Consider the following 22322-nt stretch of genomic DNA (forward strand, 5'->3'; position numbering starts at 1 on the left):
ATATATATATCATTAATGCATAATAATTTTCATTTATTTTAGAACTAATACTATTATTCATATATTAGTACTAGATTGAGTCTTATATTTTCGGTAATACTATTTTCCATGCATAATAATACATACGTTCATATGCATAAATGAAGTCATTAAGATAGAATATTAATCACATTGATATAAATTACTCCAAATATGTAGAAAAATATCATCTTGCCATCCGTGGGCACCGTTTTCATATAGTAGTTCACATTGACCTTGTTTACTTTGTTTATCTGAGGGCACCATTTTCGTATAGTAGTTGGATTCTAAACAATAGATATGTTCAAGATTAATATTTTTTTCTATATATAATGATTTAAATGAAAACGCCTAATTCTTGTGAAAATATGATATAATTATATATTTTTATATATTCAGTTCATTGTTCATTCGATCATATATAAGAACAAATACTTACATGGAGTATAAGGTAAGGAAGGATTATGCTATAAACTTATTTCAAACACTCTATCACGCGGATACATTTAGTAGGTGATAATTCCACTAAGCACATTCTGTATTATTTATTCATGGTTGAGTATGTGACGGTGTTTGTGAATAATAAAATAGAGGTGGATTAAAAAAATAAATAAATAAACTTTGGAATTGGTCTTCCACGTCTGACGAAGAAAACAGCGTAGTCAAATAATCTTGCAATAGAATATGAGTATATAGATTATAAAGTACCAAAAAAAAAAAGGACAACAAAAATCTTGAAACCTTAACTTTATTTGGTCACTAACAAGTTATAGATAGAATTAAGAATATTAATGTAGGATTAATTAATTAATCTAGGTTTCGTGAATCTTTAACTAAGATCGAAAGAGGATTCCGTTTAGTGATTGACCAACTTTAGTGATTGACCAACACACAAAAGCTAAAATATATATAATTCCATAAGATAACTTTAAAAAGAAAAATTATCATTTAAACTATAATTTTTGCTTTACTTCTAGATAATCCCATAACTTATAAAAATAGTTAATTAAATCATAATTTTTCCGCATTTCTCAATTGTCCCATGCAATTAAAACTTTAATGAAATTTATTGTAACTTTTGTACTTTTCGTCATTATATATTCACCAACTAATTAATAATCATCTAAACGACCATCATAATATAGAATAATTCTAATTTATCCAGAAGTTAATAAAAAATTATGATTTAAATGATAAATTTCATCAAAAATTTTAATTACATGGGATAATCGAGAAATGTACACAAGTTGTGATTTAGTTAGCTAGTTTTATAAGTTATGAGTTGACTAGAAGTCAACCAACTATTGTCATTTAAATAACAAATTTTCACTTTTAAGAAAATGTGATGTTTTATTTGTTTTTAAAAAATTATGAATTGAGAAAATACCATTTACTTGCTCTAGAGTTATTTGCCAAATATTTTTTAGGTTACGGATATTTCGTTAAAAGAAATACTCCATTCATTGACAAACTAGCCTTGATTGAAGGTATTGTCTCCTCTTATTGCAGGCGAAACATGCCAAAAAAACCTCAATGTCGAGTCGATCTATTTAATTTTTTTTGTTTTATAGTAGTAGGAAAAAACAATCACATGGTGTGCTTTTGGGGGGGAAATATGATTATATATTTTTATTCAAGAAATATTATAAAATGCTCTTAACTTCATATGGAAAATATCTCATATTTACCGTTTTGTGACTGCATTATTAGATTTAGAATCCCCTATACTTTATTGGAAGTGAGATTAATTTATTGACTTTTTATGGAGGTAAATTGTCATTATTATAATATTTTATGTAGAACATTATGCTTTATTAGAATAAAATTATACTATAATATATCCATAAAATATTCAATTATTGCGTGACTGCGTTATTAGATTTAGAATTTTCGATACTTTATTGGAAGGGAGATTCATAAAATCATAATTCAATGACTTTTTATAGAGGTTAAATGTCATTATTTAAATATTGTATGTATTATATATGTGGGATATTACGCATTATTAGAATAAAATTGGAAACATCATTATATAAAATATTCAATTATTGTGTTTTCGTATTTCTAACCCCCCGTTTTTGTGACTGCATTATTAGATTTATAATGATCCCCAATAATTTATTGGAAGTGAGATCCATAAAGTCACAATTTAATGACTTTTGGTAAAGGTAAAACGTCATTAATATAATATTGTATGTAGAATATTAGTATGCATTATTAGAATTAAATTTGATAAAAATATATACTACATGAAACTGGATAACATATACGTAAGAATAAAAGTATATAAACTTAAAATGGATAATCAAGAATGTTTTATAGTTTATGCACCTAATTACTTGGAGCAAATAATCAAGCATGTTCATTGTTCATCGCACGTAAATTAAGGCATACTATTAATCTCGATTTTCTTTTACAATGCAATGTACTGTAGTACCTAATTACTCTCTTTGAATGAATTCACTTTGTTACTTTCATTTTATTAATTTATTTTGTACGAAGGAATGAAACATTTTTTTATATTTCTTTTATATTTTCATTCTAATTAATAAAATAAAAGTAGAAATCACATTTCATTTTATTTCATTAAATAAATTTTCTAACTCAATAAAATTTTTATGAAAAGTAAACTAAAAGACTATCTTTTGTGAACATTCTAAAATAGCAAAATAAGATGAAATATAAATTCCATGAAAAGTAAACTAAAAGACTCTTTCTTAATTTCAACTAGTATCACGCCCATGCGATGCACGGGTCATTTTAATTTCTTCATATTTATTTCTTTATGCGAAATAAAATTTGTGAAATGATAAATAAAAGAATATTCGACATCCTTTTACTTTGGATTATATTTTTTCAATCACATTAATCCCACATGGCCACAAGAATGCGTTTAAATGCTAACTTTTCTTAAAAATGTCAATACGATCACATTAAAATTTCAACACATATTTGTGTTGACATTTTAATAAACTGTCTTGACATTTAAATATCATACTTAAAATTAAAGAGCATTTTAATTCTGTGAAAATATGAATTAACCGTTGAGTTATAACTACATGAGCAAGTTTACGTTGCAATAATTTAATATTGCACTGGTGAGACACTTCCTAGTCGAGCTTTATTTCATTGCAATATAATGACCCTATACACTAAAAACCCAAACCTTGAAACCTAAATCATAAACCCTTAACTTTAAAATATACTCATCATGACCAACAAATGAGTCAAATATCGATAAATTTCTCCCTCCGCCGCCCCAGTTCAATTTTACTTTGTTGATCACTTATTCAAAATATACTCATCATGACCAACAAATGAACCAAAGATCAATAAAATTCTCCCTCCGTCCCAGTTGAATTTTACTTTGTTGATCACTTATTCTATTTTGAGGGTTTTAGATCTGTATTCGATATCTTACACTGGGTCGGCCTACTTGATAATCGTTACTGATAGTGGAGATTTTTTACCTGAATCTTGTCTGGAAATCTGTTTATATGCTCATATCAAGAAACAAAAAAAATATTGTTTGCATTCATCCAAGCATTAAAATGAAAAGGTTTTTAAATCAAATAACATAAATGGCTATTGAAATATCAAACGTTAAATATTAGAAGTGATAGTAAATTTATTTAAAAGATTTCTTCAGTTACATAACTTGTGTAATTATTTATTTTGGAAATTATGAAAGAGAACGGTTGGAATTAATTAAGCAAGTAGATACAAATTACAAATTTCAAAATATTCACACAATGTCTCTCGCATTTAGAAAAAAAGATATATTGCTTGCACAATTATGCATAAAATTTATTTCCAAACCAAGCCGAACACTCAAAACTCTAAGCACAAACTTAAAAGAAATCTTAACCAAACAAAAACGCAATGTCACATCTTCTTCTTCATTGAATTTCATTATCTCAGAAGGCGTAATATTTTTAGCTTTTAGATATAATTTAAAAGAAGGAAATGTTGACAACTAAATATCAGTTCTCGAAATAAACTACAAATCTCATACTTACATGAAATGACTTTAGTTTTATGCATAAACAATTGCCTCTAATGCCATAATTCACATAGTGTATATAATTCCTACAATTATGTAAACAATGAGGGTTAATCAAAATTATTCAGTCACACTTATAGATGTAAGAAATTATTGATTATAAATGTATTCAAGAAAAATATAATTGAATATTGATAATGTAGGATCTTTGAACCACATATATTTCACGTAATTAATCATAAAACATAATAGGATCGAAAACTTTTATACCGAAAGCGATTATGGAAGGAGAAGAAAGCTTCCTTGAACTCTAGTGGTGCTACGCCAATTTCAAAGGAATTGTTTCTCTTTCTTTCATTTCTAGTGGTTCTACGCCAATTTCAAAGGAATTGTTTCTCTTTCTTTCATTTCTAGTGGTGCTACGCCAATTTCAAAGGAATTGTTTCTCTCTTTCTTTCATTTCCATGTTTTCTGTAATGTGTATGATTTGATGGAGTTTAATATTTATAGACAAGAGGATAAATTCTAAGCTATTTTCATTAAATGGTTATTTAAAATATTTAATAGGAGCGTTTCTTTTTATTAAAAGTAGCTAACCGATTTAATTAGAATTCTATATAGGAATTGATTCACTTAAATTCTAACGGTTAAATTAGAAATTACAATCGTACACTAATTTGATCAGATTTATAGGAAGATATAATTCATCAATCGTTTATGATGATTAATTAAATCAAAATTACATGATTTGATTCTTCAGCTACCAAATTGATTGCAGTATAATATGGCCATTTCCCATATTAGTCGACCAAATTTGAATGGCTAATTTAATGCTAATAAAAATATTATATACATACCCAATTTTCATATTCCATTCTATTTTCCTCAACTTATTTTACATAGTGAAATAATTTTATGAAATGATAAACAATATCATCATACGAAATCTAAAAACATAAAAATATGTAACAAAAATTCATCATACGAAATCTAAAAGCACAACAACACTTCATCGCCCCTTGTCGGTGTCATCTTCTCCGGTCAGATTGCCTCCATCTATATAAGAACTTTAAACAAAAAATAACAATAGTATAAATACATATATTTAAATTTGATGCTAAATTAGAAAATTGTTTGATGGGAACATGAACTTATGCCATAATTAGCAACGTATAAATATATATTAAAAACAAAAATAATATCATTGAAAATTTAGAAGAATACCTAAACCAAGCAAAATTTATGCAGAAAATAAAGCAGCTAGTGGATGAATTGTAAACTATCCAACTATCATATATTTATAGTCCAAACAAATGAATTGAGGGGCTATTCTAAAACCTTTCAATTTCCTCCATTTATGATAAGAAATTTAATTCGAATTCAAATGGACACTGTACATGTAACGGCTCATGCAACTACGTCACATATAAAATAGCTGGCTCATTAATTTGTGATTTGATTGTAGTTACTGTCTAAATTCATTTTAGTAGTGGTATTAGTATATTATTTGGTCAAAATCGGAAGGATTTTTCACCGTAACTGCCTATGAACATGAAGGACACTCATATGTAACGCTCATGCATTCTCACAATAAATAAATTATCATCATTATTAGAAAACTAAATTCCCATCAACATTTGCATTTTACACCATATATTTATAAATATTTAAATCTATACCCAGAATTCACAAATTTTAAAAAAATGTCTCAAAACTCCCCTTTTATATATGTATAGATCACACAGGAAAAATAATTCAACGCAGTTTACCTATATCAAAAAATAAAATCCACTACTATTTGCGGGCCTCACTATACTTTTTTACTTCATTCCTTAACTAAGGAACGGAACCTGCAACCCTCCGTTCCTTAACCGTTCCTTAAATTACTATTCATTCAATTTCATTTTTTATTTTTATTTCCAACTCAATTCAATTAAAACAAACACACTTTAATAAAAAACAAACACACTTTATTAAAAAACACACAACATTAAAACAAAGTTACAACTTAAACTTAAAAAAATAAAAAGCACACAATTAAAATCCTAAAAAAATAAAAGTACACAATTTTAATAATTTCATCTGCCAAAGTTTGCCCAAATGTGCTCAATTAGATCCTGTTGGAGTTGGGTGTGTGCGCTAGAGTCGCGTGTCCTTGCACGAATAGATAACCGTTTTTGTATAGACGGATGCACTCCACTTCGAGGAGGACTACTTGCGGTTGAGCTTCCGGGGGATTCGGGGTCGAACCAATTTCCCGCCTCGGGTCCTTCGTCTTGGACAATCATGTTGTGCAAGATTATGCACGTATACATGATGTCGACCATGTTCTCCATGTTCCCCAACGGTAACAATACCGTTGCAATTTTTTTTATTATTAAATTCAATTTTTTTTTAAAAAAATCGAATTATTGTGTCACCGTGACGACGCCCACTCGCGGGGCAGCGAGTGGGCGTCACGCGTCGAATGGGAGGCCGCCACGTCGCCTCGGCGCGTGGCGGAACGTGTCGTGCCGCGTCTCGCGGGAACGGCACCCGGCACGGCACCGGCACGGAATGGTGACGACACGGGCGGCTGCAACGCGTGCCGCCGCGGTTCCGTTTCTCCGGAACGAAATAAGGCACCGCAACGGCACGCGTTGCGGGTGCTCTAACCTTTCCAACTTCCAAATTACTAAAATTTAACACAAAATTAACAAAATCAATACTCCATAATTAAATCCTCATTAAACAAATTCAAAAAAATCCGCCAACTAATGCAGAGAAACAAGGAAGAAAAGAGGAATGATGAAGAAATTGAAAGACAGCATAAAGCAAGAAAAGCTAAACCTTGGTGCCAAATATTAAAAAAAGAAAACACCTTTTTGAGAACACACACACACACCATTCACAAAAAACGACCCCAAAAAAACCATTGCTTGTCTCTAATCCAGACTCCCCAACGCTTATAATGCATGCTTCTCAAATGTGAATTGGCGAAACCCGCGTTGCAATCACGTTTCTTGGATCCATAAACCCCTAAAAGTCTCATCTTTTGAAGATATCAACACTCACATTCTTGCGCAGAAGAAGATCTTCAAATGGGTGGGCGCTGCTCCAAGTTTTCACACTGTTGGTGGCCTTCCCATCTCAAGCCTGCAGCTCTCCAATCGTCTGATCCGGGTTAGTGTGATGATCTTTGATTTGTTGTGGGGTTGTGTTAAAATGGCTTCTTTTTAATTTTGTTGCGGGTTTCTGCAGAAAATGGGGAGATGGATTCGCTGCCGAGCTTCAGGGAGTTCAAATGGGACGAGCTGAAGGCTGCAACTGATGGGTTCTGTTCAGACAATATTGTTTCAGAGCATGGGGAGAAGGCTCCTAATGTTGTATACAAAGGCTTTCTTGAGAATGAGGGGTGGGTTGCTGTAAAGCGCTTCAATAGGTCTGCTTGGCCTGACTCTCGTCAGTTCTTGGTTAGTTTTGCTTCTTCATTTCATCTGCTGCAATTTTTGCCTTTTCTCTTTTTTTGCTCAAGTGGAGCTGTGATTTGTGTTATTGTTTGATCGGATTAGCTGTTTCTGATTGCATTTAGTGTGTTTGTGTGTGTGTGTGTGTGAGAGAGAGAGAGAGAGAGAGAGAGCCTTGATCAGGATCAGTTCACAAGTTGAGCAGAAGTGAAGGCTTGTTCATTTTCCAGTTTACCTAGTGTTCTTTGATGTTGTTTGATCTTGTGTGTGTGTGTGGATTATGATCAGTTTCTCAAGTAAGGGAACTAGTAGAAGGCTTGTTGAAATTCCATTACCCTTAGTTATCTGATTTTGCACAATCGTATTGTATATGCTTTTGTTTGAAGGATCGTGACCGGTCTCTCAATAATGCGAAAAGAACTAGGTTTAAAAAAATTTGTTGAAGGTTTTTTCGTTTTCCATAAAGCTCTGTGATTTTATTTGATCTTGTGTTTGTGTGTGTTGAAGGATGAGGCAAAGGCAGTGGGGAGCCTCAGAAGTGAGCGGCTGGCGAATCTGGTGGGATGTTGCATCGAAGGGGAAGAGAGATTGCTGGTGGCAGAGTTTATGCCTAATGAGACACTGGCTAAGCATCTTTTTCATTGTTAGTTCCCTTCATTTAGTTCATTCAGGAAATTGTGTCTAAGAAGCGTAGATTCCTTCCTATAATTGTTGATCCATCGCAGAACTTGGATAGATATCGTGGATGATTAGGAATGTAGATTTGATCTTTGAAATTTAACACAACTTTGCTCCTGTTTGGTGAATCGTAACAGGGGAGGACCAGCCTATGAAATGGGCGATGAGGTTAAGAGTGGCCTTGTATTTGGCCCAAGCTTTGGAGTACTGCTCCAATAAGGGACGGGCGTTGTACCATGATCTCAATGCTTACAGAGTCTTGTTTGATCAGGTGAGGAAACGCAATCTCTAGACTTAAGAGAATTGGCAAACTATGTGTTCTTATAGGTCTCGTTGCTTGTGCACAGGATGGCAATCCGAGGTTGTCTTGCTTCGGGCTGATGAAAAATAGTAGAGATGGCAAGAGTTACAGCACAAACTTAGCCTTCACTCCTCCTGAGTACTTGAGAACTGGTAATATGCTCTATGAGCTAGTAATCTTTGTTTGTGATGTTTCTTACTACCTTTCGTACCCCTCTGCTTCGTCTCTCATTTTCTTTGGATTTGACTTTGATATGTTCCTCTGCAGGAAGAGTGACTCCGGAGAGTGTGGTTTACAGCTTCGGGACCATGCTGCTAGACCTTCTAAGTGGCAAGCATATACCTCCGAGCCATGTAAGTCTCCACGCTCGATTTAGAACCAGCTAAATCTAAATTATCTCCTCACCCTTTGCTTGTGATTCAATCTCTCAATGCCTAGTGAGTAGAAGATTATGATAGATTGCATTCAAAATCGAAACTTTTAGAGTTTGGAGTTCAATCAATTATGAACATAATTCTTTCAACTATGTGCCTTATGTGTCTGCTAAATGATCAGGATTAGCCTTTTTGACAATTTGGCTCGTTCCACTGTGTTCACGTTTCTATAAATGGAACCCGAGAATGAATCTTGAATTATACTTTTGACTGTGAAGTATGTTTCTGATTCTCGTCTCCTGTCATTGTTTAGGCGCTTGATCTCATCCGGGGAAAGAATTTTCTGATGCTGATGGATTCTTGTTTGGAGGGCCACTTCTCCAACGATGATGGAACTGAGTTGGTTAGATTAGCTACCCGCTGTTTGCAATACGAAGCACGAGAGAGGCCAAATGCTAAGTCTCTCGTCACTTCTCTTGTGTCTCTTCAGAAAGAAGATGAGGTATGGATTTATGCTATTCATAACATATTGTCAATCTGCATCCTAAGGTAAAGATAATGGATTTGTGAAATTAAACTTATGGTTTTCATTTGAAAAATGAAGGTTCCTTCGTACGTTCTACTCGAAGTTCCACAAGGGACCTCAAACAGTACTCCACAACTGCAGCTGAGCCCCATGGGTGAAGCATGCTTGAGAATGGATCTCACTGCCATACATGAAATCTTGGATAAAATCGGGTACAAAGACGACGAAGGGATTGCCAACGAGGTTGGTATTATTTTTTCGTGTGATCTATAGCACTGTGTTCTTCAATCTGTGGAAAGGCCTCAATAATTGTCGTTGTTTCCACGCAGCTCTCGTTCCAAATGTGGACAAATCAAATGCAGGAGACTCTGAATTCAAAGAAGCACGGTGATGCTGCTTTCCGAGCTAAGGATTTCACAACTGCCATCGATTGTTACACACAAGTAAGCCGTTAGAGCACATTGACAGTATATATGATTGAGCATATTCGAAATATTTTTTTCGATCAAACAAGGTTGAATGGTGGTTGTGTGCAGTTCATAGATGGAGGGACAATGGTGTCACCAACGGCCTATGCTCGTCGGTGTTTGTCGTACCTTATGAGCGAGATGGCCAACGAAGCCCTTGCTGATGCAATGCAGGCGTTGGTGGTGTCACCGGATTGGCCGACTGCATTGTACCTTCAAACGGCTTCGCTGTTTGCACTTGGAATGGAGAATGATGCTCAAGAATCACTCAAAGAGGCAACAAAGTTGGAATCGAAAAGAAACAGACCGTAAAGAATTGTATAGAGATCAATACTTGCTGATGATTTGATGTATTTAGCAACACTTTGAACACTAAGTGATCAATCATATGATATTGATTTCTTACTTTCATTTTTGTGTGTAATGAAAACTTTAGCTGTTGTTTATACAGACAGCTTTTTTTAATTTTATGGAATGAAAATTGCAATATTTTGAAACTTTGCTACTACTATCTAACAATACATCAAATTGACAAATTTTATTATCAGATATATATCCTTATTCCAGTTTCATGTTTTTTCAATCATAAAAGGTTTTTGATTTGTCACATGTAATTTGCATAATTCATCATGTAATTCCTTTATTGACTTATATTTTAGTACTAATAGTTAACTTCAGATTAAAAATAAAAAATAAAAACAAAACCATATAAATTGGGAAAACAGCCTATTGCAAAGTTGAATTTTTAACTAAATATTTTTATTTATTATCAAAGCTTCGTGATTTATAGATTATAAAATGGAATATGGAATACTATTATTTAGCAATATGTGCAGCGCATATATAAATCACTTGATCGTTTGAATGAAAATTTCGTCATATATATGACTACTATATACCTCGATACTTGTTGTCTTGGATGAATTTGTACGTAAATATTTGTCAAAACTAATAAGGTAAGTATGAAGTTTGGTATAATTACACAACTATCGAATGATACATCTTTCCAATATATTTGAAATGATGATATTTAATTGCCTGGAGCTAGTATGTTAATTTAATTTGGTGTAATTTAAGTATTATATTCAATATACTATGTGAAAAAGTATTAAAAAAGTGATCATAACAGTGAAAAGTTAGACTACATTCACGCAAAGACATTTTTACCCTTTTTGAAGGGAACTATTGAGAACATTTCACACGCCACTTTGCGGAATATTTCAATAGAAATGTGTTGGGAAGTGCAATAAGGTGTCTGTCTTCTCCAATAAGAATAAAAAAAGCATCAAAACAAAAGCATGCCAAAAAAAAATTCTATAGGACATCATTAACCCCGTCCCCATTTCCGGCCCCAAGTCCCCTCCACATCATCATTCCTCTACAGTTGCGGCCCAGGCCCCAACTGCTGTAACCCTGCAGGTTGCGGCCCGAGCCGCAACTAATAAATGACACTATTCACAACTCCAACCTATTTAACTCGTAAATGCAATTCGTTGAACAATTGAAACTGAGAAAATGCATTGTTCATTAGAAATTAACATTACATTACTAGACGAAGCAAATTTGAAATACAAGAAACCCGGGCCACGACTACTACTTCTTCATTTGGGCGCGAAGGTAGGTGATCATCTCACGGTGCAACTCGATCTCCTCGTCCGACATCTTCGATGTATCCCTCGAAGTACTTGAAGGTCTTCTTCCCGTCAGTGAAGAACGCATCCTTCGCCTTCTCGACGAGGTCCGCCTCGCTGTGCCTGCTTGGCCACATACGGACTACGTTGGCCCACTTTCCGTTCCACTTGCTCATATCCGCCTGGACCCGGCCCCAATGCTTGCGCAGCTTCACGTAGCTACGCTCGATCGACCCTTTCGGACGGCCAGCGTTATATTTCTGCGCAATCCGCTCCCAAAAAGCCTTGCCGGTCTGCTGGTTGCCGATGATAGGATCCTCGGCGACATCGATGTAGTTCCTCGCAAGCCACAATTTCTCGTGCGGAGTGTACTTCTTCGGCCCATCCTCCTCCCTGACCTTCTCCTTTCCCCGCTGTTGAGCGGGCTCCATATCACTGAGCTCGAAATCTTCGGTGTTGACCGGCGATGTAATGTCGACGTTGCTACCGGCTCCCGGACTAGGTTGTGTCTGCGATGGTTGCGACGACAATATGTACCAATTGTTCGAGTTAACGAACTCCTCTATCTCACGTTGATCGTTGTTGAACCAATCCATTGGCGCCGAAACAAATGGTATAATAGAGTATTGAAATGGAACGCGGGATTGAAATGGATGGAACGCAAGCTCGTATTTATAGACATCGAATTAAAAAAAAAATGGATTTGCGGCCCGGCCCAAAGAGCGTGTAATGCTGGGCCGGGCCGCGGGACATGCGGCCCGTCACCGTGCAACCCCGTCCCGGGCCGGGACGCGGGACGCTCACCAGGTCGGGAACGCGACCCCGGGACCGGCCTGGGCCGTGACTCGCCTCCGTGTAACGCATGGGACGGGCCGGGACTCGCGATTTGCGGCCCGGCCCGACGCGTTACAGATGCTCTTAAAGACTCCACACGTGAAGGCTAGCATCAAAAGAAGTGGTAGGCCTTCAGATTTATTTGAAAAATTTGGAAAACCAATATACAAGTTGACTTATGGAGGAAGTTTGATCCTTTATAAATGCCACTTTCAAAGAAACAATATTTGGCCACAAATTAGGTGAAAACGAAACACCATTCTGTGAATTTCGTTCACCTGTTTGCAGTAATCATTGTCCATCGGAGAAAATCGACGGCGAAGAGAAGACCCAAACCATATATTTTGCGAGCATTATGTTGGGTAGACAGCGCAACACCGTGCGGGTTCTTGGATGGCGGTGGTGGTGGAGGGAAGCGGCGGCAAGAAGGCAACCGCATCCACGATGGCAGAGGATGTCTTTGGTGTGAGAGAGAGAGAGATCACCGAGGTTGAGAATTGACGGTAGTGTGAGGAGGGGGATAGCGGCAATAGGTCGCCGCTTGCATAACAACGGCGGCAACAGTGACTAATCCGGCGGCGCGAAAGAGAGAGCTCCGAGAAAGAGTGAGAGAGAAAGCCGGAGGAAGGGTGGCGGCGGCGGTATGGTGTAGAAAGAATGAGGAGCCTCTCTCTGAGTTAGAGCATCCAGTGGAAATTTCCACCCGCCCCGCCCCCTCCGAAGCGTCCATCCCGGGGCAGCCACAAAAAAAAAGTTCCCGCAGCAATAGTGGACACTTCCGTCCAGAAGTTTCCGCACAAAAAGTTTTCGGATGGTTGCGCAATAGGCCGGCGCGCCCTAGGCGAATACCCGCCGATGCCACTTCCGCCCCCAAAAATGTGTCCGCCTGCGGGGCAGACACTTCTCCCACTATAGATAGCCCCGTCCTCGGAGTTTCCGGGGCGGCCGGCGCGCCGCCCCTATAGGGGATGCTCTTAGGGTTGTGGAAGAAGTAGGTATTTATACAATGGACTAGGCCATATTCTAATTGAACATCCTGATTGGGCTGAAAATTGTATTTATCCTACGTTGAAATTAAATAGAGCCCAAGTTTTTAATTATTTATTTAGGTTAAGAATAAAATATTTGCAGCCCTAAATTTTCAAATTTTATTTTTTCTTGCATTGAATTTGATAATAGCCTATAATAATATTAGGCTATTTAAATTAAATTGTTGAGCCCAAATAAATTATTCTCTGCATTATTTAAATTTTTAGATTTATATGATAATACTAATTAATCATTCATACACGCACATAAAATTGTTGGTATAAATAAGAAATTAATTACTCTTTGTATACTGAAATTATTATTAGCTTATATTTGTATATAATTTTTATTTATAATTAATATTCAAGCTATATAATTTAAAAATAAATTATATATTTATAAATATACATATTTAAATTACTTAAGTTATTGTTATAATTGAGTTACACTTTGATTTATTCTATTAAATTATGTATTGTTGTTCAAACCTTTCTCTCATATCATTTTTTAGATTTCTCGAATTTTTTTGAATATATATATATATATATATATATATGCTAATTTAGACTTTTAATTTATTGGACTGTATTTATTTTTAAAATTACCATATTATTAATTAAATACATTATTTATATATTAATTAATTGAATATTTTTTTATTACTCCTTTGTATATTGAAATGATTTTTAGATTATATTTATATATTGATTTTTATTTATATTTAATATTCAAGCTATATAATTTATAAATAAATATATGTATACATATTTCATTTAGTTAAGATATATACATAGTTAAAATTGAGTTAGACCTTGATTTATTCTATAAAATGATACTATATTTTTGTTTAAGACTTTTTCTCATATTAGTTTTTAGATTTCTCAATATATTGGAATATATATATTTATATATGCTAATATGGACTTCTAATTTATCATATTTTATATACATTTTTAAAGTTAAATTCTTTTTAATTAAATAAATTATATTTATATATTCATTTATTGAATATTTTTTTACTACTTTTTGGTATTTTACATTTATTTTTAGATAATATTTATATACTATACATTTTTTATATTTAATATTCAATCTATTTAATTTATAACTAAATATGTATATACATATTTCAACTACTTAAGATATACTACTATATAGTTAGAATTGAGTTAGACTTTGATGTATTCTATTAAACAATATATCATTGTTCAAGAATTTTTCTCATATCATTTTATAGATTTCTCAAAATAGTGGAATATATATATGTGCTAATTTAGACTTCTAATTTATTGAAGTTGAATATATTTTTAAAGTAAATTCTTTTTAATTAAATAAATTTACATATTAATTTATTGAATACTTTCTATTACTCTTTGGTATATTGAAATGATTTTTAGATTATATTTATATATAAAATTTTATTTATATTTAATCTTCAAACTATATAATTTATAAATTTCCTATATATATTTAAATTACTTAAGATATGGAGTACAGTTGTTGAACTATTTCTTTATTCAAATTATATGTTTTTTTTTTCTTTTTGATCATTACTCGCATCCTTTATGTGTATATCTTATTATAATTAAAGCATTCTTAGTCGCACATCTTCTCTTTGTCATTTGTTTTATTTTATTCCACTTATATCAGAAATTAAAACTGTGAAAAGTTGTTTGACGAATATGAAATGTTTCATTTAGAATGGGTTGAGAGAAGTACATTTTTACTATGATTGGATCTTCCATTTTAAAAGTTGGTACACAATTTGATGTTGTTTAAGATTATAGATCACTCGAATGGAGTTTGCAATAGCACCATATTGATAATTAAACGATTAAGTGATTATATTTTGGAGGGACGAGTATTAGATGGCCATAATATTGGTAAAAAAGTATTGATCCTTCGAATGTGTTTAATACCATCCGATCCAAGGTTGCCTTTCAAATTCCAACGCCGGCAATTTTCTTTGGCTTTGATGTATGCGATGACCAATAACAAAAGTCACGGTTAATCTCTCTTCCATATTGGATTATTTTTACGAAAATCAGTCTTCAGTCATGAGCAACTGTATGTTGTATATCCAGAATTACGAGTCGTGAAGGTGTGGAGATTTTTGTTTGTAAAGATGATGATGATAGTAGCGGTGATGTTATTTTAAAAAAAATCAAAACTTATGAACTACTGATTTGTTGTTTTTTTTGTTCCTATATATGACTCTTTATGTTTTGTTAATCACAATTGTTGAGCTATTTGTTTATTCCAATTATTTGATTAATTTTTTTTATCTCTACTCAAATATATTTTCTTTATATGTATATCTTATTCTAACTAATTCATACTATTTGATCACTAGTCACCCATCTCTTCTTTGTCATTTATTTTATTTATTTTACTCCACTTATATCATAATAAATTGTTTAAAATCGTTTGCCGAATTTTAAATGTTTCATTTATTAGGGAGTAGTAAATTCTTCATTTAGAATGAGACAAGATAAGTACATTTCTGTTTTTGTAAATCATTATATTATATTGAAGTCTTATTTTCTATATTTTCATTAGAATTTGTATTCATTATTTGAAAATCTTATGTCCCATGCATAGCATGGGGGTTAATACTAGTTTTATGAAATGGAGTAGTTACTGAGGCGTCATTTTGGATAGGAATAAAAGTACAAATTAGCTGAAAATAAGTATATAAGAATTAATTCGGAAACAAAAGCTTAGACTTATCGTAATAAAAAGATATTATTAAATATTAATAATTGGTAACATTACAAAACCACACAAAAAAAAACCCAACACAGCCCTCAATATATAAGTTCACAATTACATGTCTTGGCTTCTCATATCTTTTTCTCATTAATTTATGAATTATAAGTTCAAAATTATACTTATATAATTATATAAATAATATATATTTGTATATATTAGTAATAAAATGCTGGAGCCGGAGCCGGAGCAAAGGAATCATCCACGGTGGCAGGGGCCGCGCCGCCACTGCTAAGAAGCTCCAACATCGCACGGTGTGGGTTCGATCTCTGCTTCTCACATAGTGCCGGCAAAAACACACCTACAAATTAAAAATAAGAAATTAGATACTTGACATAACTATTTAATGCTAAGTGAAAATTGAGCATATTATTCTATTAAATTTGTCATTTTTGGTCCGTCTCAATTTAAAAAAATTTATTTATTTTTATATATTTAATAATTAAGTCTCAAATTCCACTAATGTAGTAATATTTAATTACAAACGGTTAATTAAGTCGAGACGGAGAGAGTATTAATTTAATAAAAATACCTTCGCCCGCGGCAAGGTTGAAATAGAGGTCGACGATGTTGGGGCAGTTTTGGTAGCAGGACGGCGAGCAGAGGCTGGAGATGAACTCTGGCGCCATGAAGGCGTCAGAGGAAATCCCGACGCTGCTGCGGCCAACGCCACAGGCGGCCACGCACTGGTCGGACTCGATGCGTCCCGCCAGTCTCTCGGCCACCACGACCTCGGAAGTCATGCACGTGTACTCCACGACGTCTCCGGCTCCCTCGTCCTTGTAGCTCTCGAGCGCGCATCTCTTCCCCGACGTCGCGACGGCGAAGGCGCAGAGATTCTCCGGCAGATTCTCGCAGATCACCTCAGCTGCGTGTGTTTTTAAAAAAATTATAACAATGCACGTTTAGTGTGTGTGGATTTATGTGATATTTTGCAAAATTATAAAGCGTGACTAATTGCGTGAAAATGAAAAGAAGAATTGTTACCAAAAGCTGCGTGAATGGAAATGGAGAAAGCAAGGGAAAGAAGCAAACACGATTTCATTGAAGAAGCCATTTGAGGGTGTAAGCGTATTTTTGTAACTTTGGCTTCTTGAGATCTCTTGGAGAAGGAATGAGGTGAATTATGGTTTGATATGGAAGATTGTGATATGAGATTCTTCTTTATATAAGGTGGAGAGAGATAGATACATGAGGATTTGGTTGCATGCATTCTCGACTAAATTAGTTTGGTAATTTGGGTGATAACATTTCTAACTAACTAATTTTGTAATTTGGGTGATTTTTCTTAATTTCTTATCCAAATATAAAATGTCATCTTTTGTGATGCTCAAAATGATACTATTAATTATTAAAATAAAAAAAGGAAATGAAAAGTTAAGGCCATCTTTGTGTACACGAATGAGAAAATTAAGGAAAAAATGAAAGTCACTGAGATTGGTCTGTCTTTGTCCAAATTTTATGATTTAAATCATTATTATTCATTTTTATGTTGTAATATATAATCAATTTTGATTTTATAGAGGCGTAAATGCTCTTAAATCGTCTATTTTTGCTTATTAACATTCTTTTGGTCATTATCGAGGTACTCATATGTATCAAAGCCACAAACTTTCAATTATTTGTCCAAAAGAATTGTAATATTATTACTAGTACAAGTACTATCGTAATATATTTTTTAATCGTCACTGAATCAAATGTTTGTGAAGGCAGTTTTATTTTAACTGAATAATTGAAATAATAGTATTGTATAGACGTGTTAGGATGTCATCTCAGCATGTTTGGTTGAAAGTTTCCGATTTAGGTATGCTGAATATATACTTGCTTTTAGATATTTTGATTTTCTCTTGCATTATTAGGTCGTCATGTTAATTGATTTTTATACACGCTTACCACTAATTTAGAGCACTTGCGACAAATCTATTGTAAAGCAAAGTCATCCAACCATCTTTTTTTTTATTATTATTTTATGGTAAAATGAACATATATTTAAAGACCGCGACACAGAGGCCTCGAACTTGAGACATTTGGCATCAGACATTATTAACTTTTCTACCGTTTGGTCAACTCACATGCAAGCCATCCAACCATCTTAATTAAGTGGGATGCTCCCACAATAATGAAAAAGGTTGTGTTTTAAAAATCGAATCGGTCTGACTAGTTCGACCGGGAACTGATGCATTGTTTAATCCATTGGAAAAACGTCAGTTAAGTATCGGTCCAACAACTTTATACTTAGGAGTTAGGACATGCAATATATATTTATCAAAATATTCTAGCTCGCATATTAATTATATATTCCCTTAATTTTGATATGGTTTTCAAATAACAAATATAGATTACATAATTACGAAAGAATAAAATTTATTAGGTAGCGATGTATGTAGAAGTAGAACAATAAAATGCCTCCCACGTCTCCGCATAAATCAAGTATGTACATAAATGGAAAAACAATATAAAAATAATTAGATCCGCTTCTTTAATTTTCGTGCTTTGTTGTCGTTAATTATTTGTTTTTTCACCCTATCATTTGTCTTGTACTACTTCATTCGTCCCACATTATTTGAAGCGTTTCTTTTTTGGCATGGGAGTAGTATTTAATTTTTAATTTCGTGTACAAATTCAAAATCAGAAGAGAAGTTTCTCGACCTCCAAATTTAACATATAGTAAATTGCTTTGAAAACTAAAGTAATGTTCTTTTTGAACTTATTTTACATTGTACTTAAAACATGTCTCAAAATACTTAAAGAGTCACTTTGCGGAAATAAATAAAGGGGTATTTGTTAGTAATTTCTAAAATTTTAATAAATTCTAATTTTTCATACCAACCTTAAAATTTATATATAAATTAACAAATTATTGATTTGTCTTGCAAAATATTTTAATCGGTGGGATAGTGAGGAAATCGAACGGTAAAAGCAGAGATTTAATTAATTAAAATAACTTTTTTTCCAATTTAATAATGGTTAACTATAAATAATCACAAAATAAGGATATACTTCTGTAATTGGAACTCAATGATAGGTTTGGCAATTGGGGGTGTAACTTCTCGTTTTTTCAAATCCATGAGATTGTTTTGGTAATCGAATCATAAGGTTGAAAATAATAAATTCGAGTTTTCTAGCCCTTGCCAAACTAGAACGTGCAATTAATTCATGGGACTTTGATGTTCTTTATAAGAGAAACATTATAATACGTGATTTGAAGTTTTGTTGAGTAGTATTATTTGATGGTTAATAATATTTCTAAGTAGTACTATTTATCCATAAAAAAAATTGGTTCATTTTAAACTTATAGATCTTTATTTTTGTATTTTTAAAACATTACTCATGGTGTGTTGGATTTCTGTATCGCATGATTATTGCCTGAATTTCCCAAATTTAACATTTCAATGCAGCTTGATGAGTCAATTAACTCACACTATACATAGAAATATTTGAACGGACCAGATTGCATAGCCCAAAATTATGGGCTTATGTGAAAATTGCTTTTCCAACGTGCATTGATTCAAATGTATGGGTTGTCGTTTGTTAATTACTTAATTGTAATTTGTACTGTTCTTGAATCAATAGTTATAGTAGGAATTTTGTACTGTTTCAGTTGACTGCATTTCATAGAAACTTCAATCATAAATATGAAACATTTGGAATATTAATGATCATAGATTGAGTTCTTGTACATGTTGCTATTAAGGTATGCTAAAAGATTAAAAAAAATGAAATAAAGTTTACAAGACGATCGTATATTAACTTTAAGGCACTAAATAGGGATGGGAGGTTCGGTTCCTAACCGAACCGAGCGGTCGGTTAACCGATGCTCAAAATTGACAAGACCAAGAACCGGAACAGATACGGAATAAGGTTCGGTTCTCGGTTACCCGACCAGGAACCGAAATAACACCAAAAAAGGTGGAAAATGTTTTTAGAATCATATATCTCTTATTAAAAATAACATAGCTATCTCCATATATGTTAGTGTTGCTAACTCTTCAAATATATAAGAAAAATAATTAAATAGCAAGAGTAATTGTGAATAAGAGATAAGAGGTAAAAAAGAAATAAAAGGGAAAAAGTTACAATATTAATTATAGTAAGTTAATAAGTATATTATTAAATCGGTTCTGCGGTTATAACTTCCCGTCCTTGAAACTGGAACCGGGACTGAGCCGAAACCCGATTAGGTTGGTTATCGGTTACCCGAGAACCGAATTTTTCGGTTCGATTCTTGGATAACCGAATAACCGAGAACTGTTTACCCAGCTCTACACTTAGGTTTGATGAGATGACAATAATCCCTTTTCTTTTTGAGAAAATGATAATACACCTAGATAATATTTTCTAGTACTAGTATTTATTTTCCTATATTCTTGAGAAAGGAAAAGCCCAAGTCTACAGCAAATTTTCAATTTGTAGTTGTGATGAAACATGGTATTGGGCTAACAGTAGTTGGGCCAACTTGGGCTATAATGGTAATTAATAAGTAGTCCACTAAGCAAGCAAAACCAATAATTATCTTTATCAAAAAAATACTAGGGAGCCTTTATTTGAGTGATAGATAGATTGATAAAAAATGAGGTAAATTAATATACCATTTACTTTAATGTATTGATTAATTTTAAGCATGTTTAACAATCTTATCCTTTGAATACTCAATCCTTGTTACGCATAATGGACGCTCAAACAAATGTTACCTCAATGTGTATTAAGCAGCTGTTAGAATTAGCATTCTCTGTAAATTATTGTCCACTTAGGTTTCTTTAATCATCAAATTAGCATCTCACTCTATGTTTAATTACTGGGATAAGCTCACTTCTTGAATGCTTAAATTGTACTCTCTCACTCAGTCCCATAGTAGATGTCATACTTTTCTTTTTAGTTTGTCCTACAAAAGATATCACATTTTCATTTTTTGAAAAAGTTCTCTCTCACATGAATATAAAAATTATATTTTCTCTCTCCATTTAACACACAAAACAAAACCTCCTAAAATCCGGCGCCGTCCAACAAGTGTGACATCTTTTGTGGGACGGAGCCAATGTTTAAAAACCGGACCGGACCGGCCGGTTCGACCGGTTCAACCATGAACCGGTAGGTGGTCCGGTCCGGTTAGCACTATAAAACCAGTGACATGTTCAACCGCCATAAACTGCCGAAACCGGCCGGTCGGACCGGTCTGGCCGGGAACTGGAAACCGGTTCAAATGCTTTTCAAAATTTTATTCTAAAATTTTGGCCTTGATAGAGGTCGAACTCAAGACCTCCCGGTGAACTTACCAACAATTCTACCAGTACACCACAAGGACTTCTTGGTAGTAATATGAACATAAATTATTTTCATATGTTAAACACGAAATATTTATATATATAAACTAATAATTTATGTTTAATACGTATATATGTATATTAAGAATATGTGATTAATTATATTAAAAGTTTACTACTATTTGATTATATACTAGGAGTATTTACTAAATATATATTTTTAATTTATGTTTATTCATATATCTTTGTGTATAATATTATTTTGCCGCATTACTTTTTGAAAATAATACTATGAACTTATTTATTTTTATACATGAATATTAAATTTTTTATGTACTATAACTTACTACTAGTATAATTTATATATTTAATTATATTTGTTGATAAAAAATTAATAAAATTCTATCATTCACTAAAAATATATTCTTTTTAATTTTATATTCTTTTAAGATAATTCATTTTAATTTTATATATTCTTTTAAGAAATTGTTAATTTTAATATATTTCTTATATTTTAATTTTACTTTTACAATCACTAATGTTTTATAATATAGGAGTTTATAATTATACATAGAGTTTAATACTAGTTTTTAATATTGTGTATTATAATTTATTATTGTATTTAAACTTAACGTCATTAAATATTCTAATATACTAGTACAAGAACTTGTTTTCTATAATAATACTATTAAATGTATAATACTATAATATTTATTGATAAAACATTTGATTAAATTTTATTATTTACTACTAAATAAATAAATATATATATAAACAGTATTTCGGTTCAACCAATGGTTCGGCCAGTGAACCGGTTGAACCAGTGAACCAGTAATGACGCCGGTTCGCTTGCCGGTCCGGTTTTTAAAACATTGGATGGAGCTTTCACACTAATTGTTCTTCTTCACCACATGGCTTCCAGCCTAATTTCCTTCAGAACTGTTGTTTAAACAGCAAATCAGTTGATTATTTTACATATTAGACC

At 32.9% G+C, this 22322-nt stretch overlaps 2 protein-coding genes across 2 annotated transcripts; one reads left to right on the forward strand and one right to left on the reverse strand.

Annotated features, from left to right (window-relative positions):
* Nucleotides 1-6870: 6870 nt before the first annotated feature.
* Nucleotides 6871-10310, forward strand: LOC121794599 (serine/threonine-protein kinase BSK6-like). Its single transcript, XM_042192836.1, has 10 exons — nucleotides 6871-7183; nucleotides 7262-7473; nucleotides 7975-8110; nucleotides 8283-8416; nucleotides 8493-8598; nucleotides 8714-8799; nucleotides 9134-9322; nucleotides 9425-9589; nucleotides 9676-9789; nucleotides 9883-10310. Exons 1-10 carry the CDS (start codon nucleotides 7102-7104, stop codon nucleotides 10123-10125), a joined length of 1467 nt encoding a protein of 488 aa, XP_042048770.1. The 5' UTR covers nucleotides 6871-7101; the 3' UTR covers nucleotides 10126-10310.
* A 5723-nt stretch (nucleotides 10311-16033) lies between these two features.
* LOC121796550 lies at nucleotides 16034-17224 on the reverse strand. The gene is made up of 3 exons (XM_042195377.1): nucleotides 17064-17224; nucleotides 16609-16944; nucleotides 16034-16377 (listed from the first exon to the last, which is right to left on the reverse strand). Exons 1-3 carry the CDS (start codon nucleotides 17131-17133, stop codon nucleotides 16235-16237), a joined length of 549 nt encoding a protein of 182 aa, XP_042051311.1. The 5' UTR covers nucleotides 17134-17224; the 3' UTR covers nucleotides 16034-16234.
* Between the last annotated feature and the right edge of the window lie 5098 nt (nucleotides 17225-22322).

The sequence above is a fragment of the Salvia splendens genome, chromosome 1 (genome assembly GCF_004379255.2).
Source record: "Salvia splendens isolate huo1 chromosome 1, SspV2, whole genome shotgun sequence".
Classification (NCBI taxonomy): Eukaryota; Viridiplantae; Streptophyta; class Magnoliopsida; order Lamiales; family Lamiaceae; genus Salvia; species Salvia splendens.

What these genes read in the sequence shown, in the direction of transcription:
- LOC121796550 (XM_042195377.1), bottom strand. Translation starts at nt 17,133, where the DNA reads ATGGCTTCTTCAATGAAATCGTGTTTGCTTCTTTCCCTTGCTTTCTCC. An exon ending in TTCCATTCACGCAGCTTTTG is followed by an intron (nt 16,945 to 17,063) that starts GTAACAATTCTT and finishes AAACACACGCAG; the next exon opens with CTGAGGTGATCTGCGAGAAT. An exon ending in CAACCTTGCCGCGGGCGAAG is followed by an intron (nt 16,378 to 16,608) that starts GTATTTTTATTA and finishes TTTAATTTGTAG; the next exon opens with GTGTGTTTTTGCCGGCACTA.
- LOC121794599 (XM_042192836.1), top strand. Translation starts at nt 7,102, where the DNA reads ATGGGTGGGCGCTGCTCCAAGTTTTCACACTGTTGGTGGCCTTCCCAT. An exon ending in ACAGAGTCTTGTTTGATCAG is followed by an intron (nt 8,417 to 8,492) that starts GTGAGGAAACGC and finishes GCTTGTGCACAG; the next exon opens with GATGGCAATCCGAGGTTGTC. An exon ending in CTCTTCAGAAAGAAGATGAG is followed by an intron (nt 9,323 to 9,424) that starts GTATGGATTTAT and finishes TGAAAAATGAAG; the next exon opens with GTTCCTTCGTACGTTCTACT.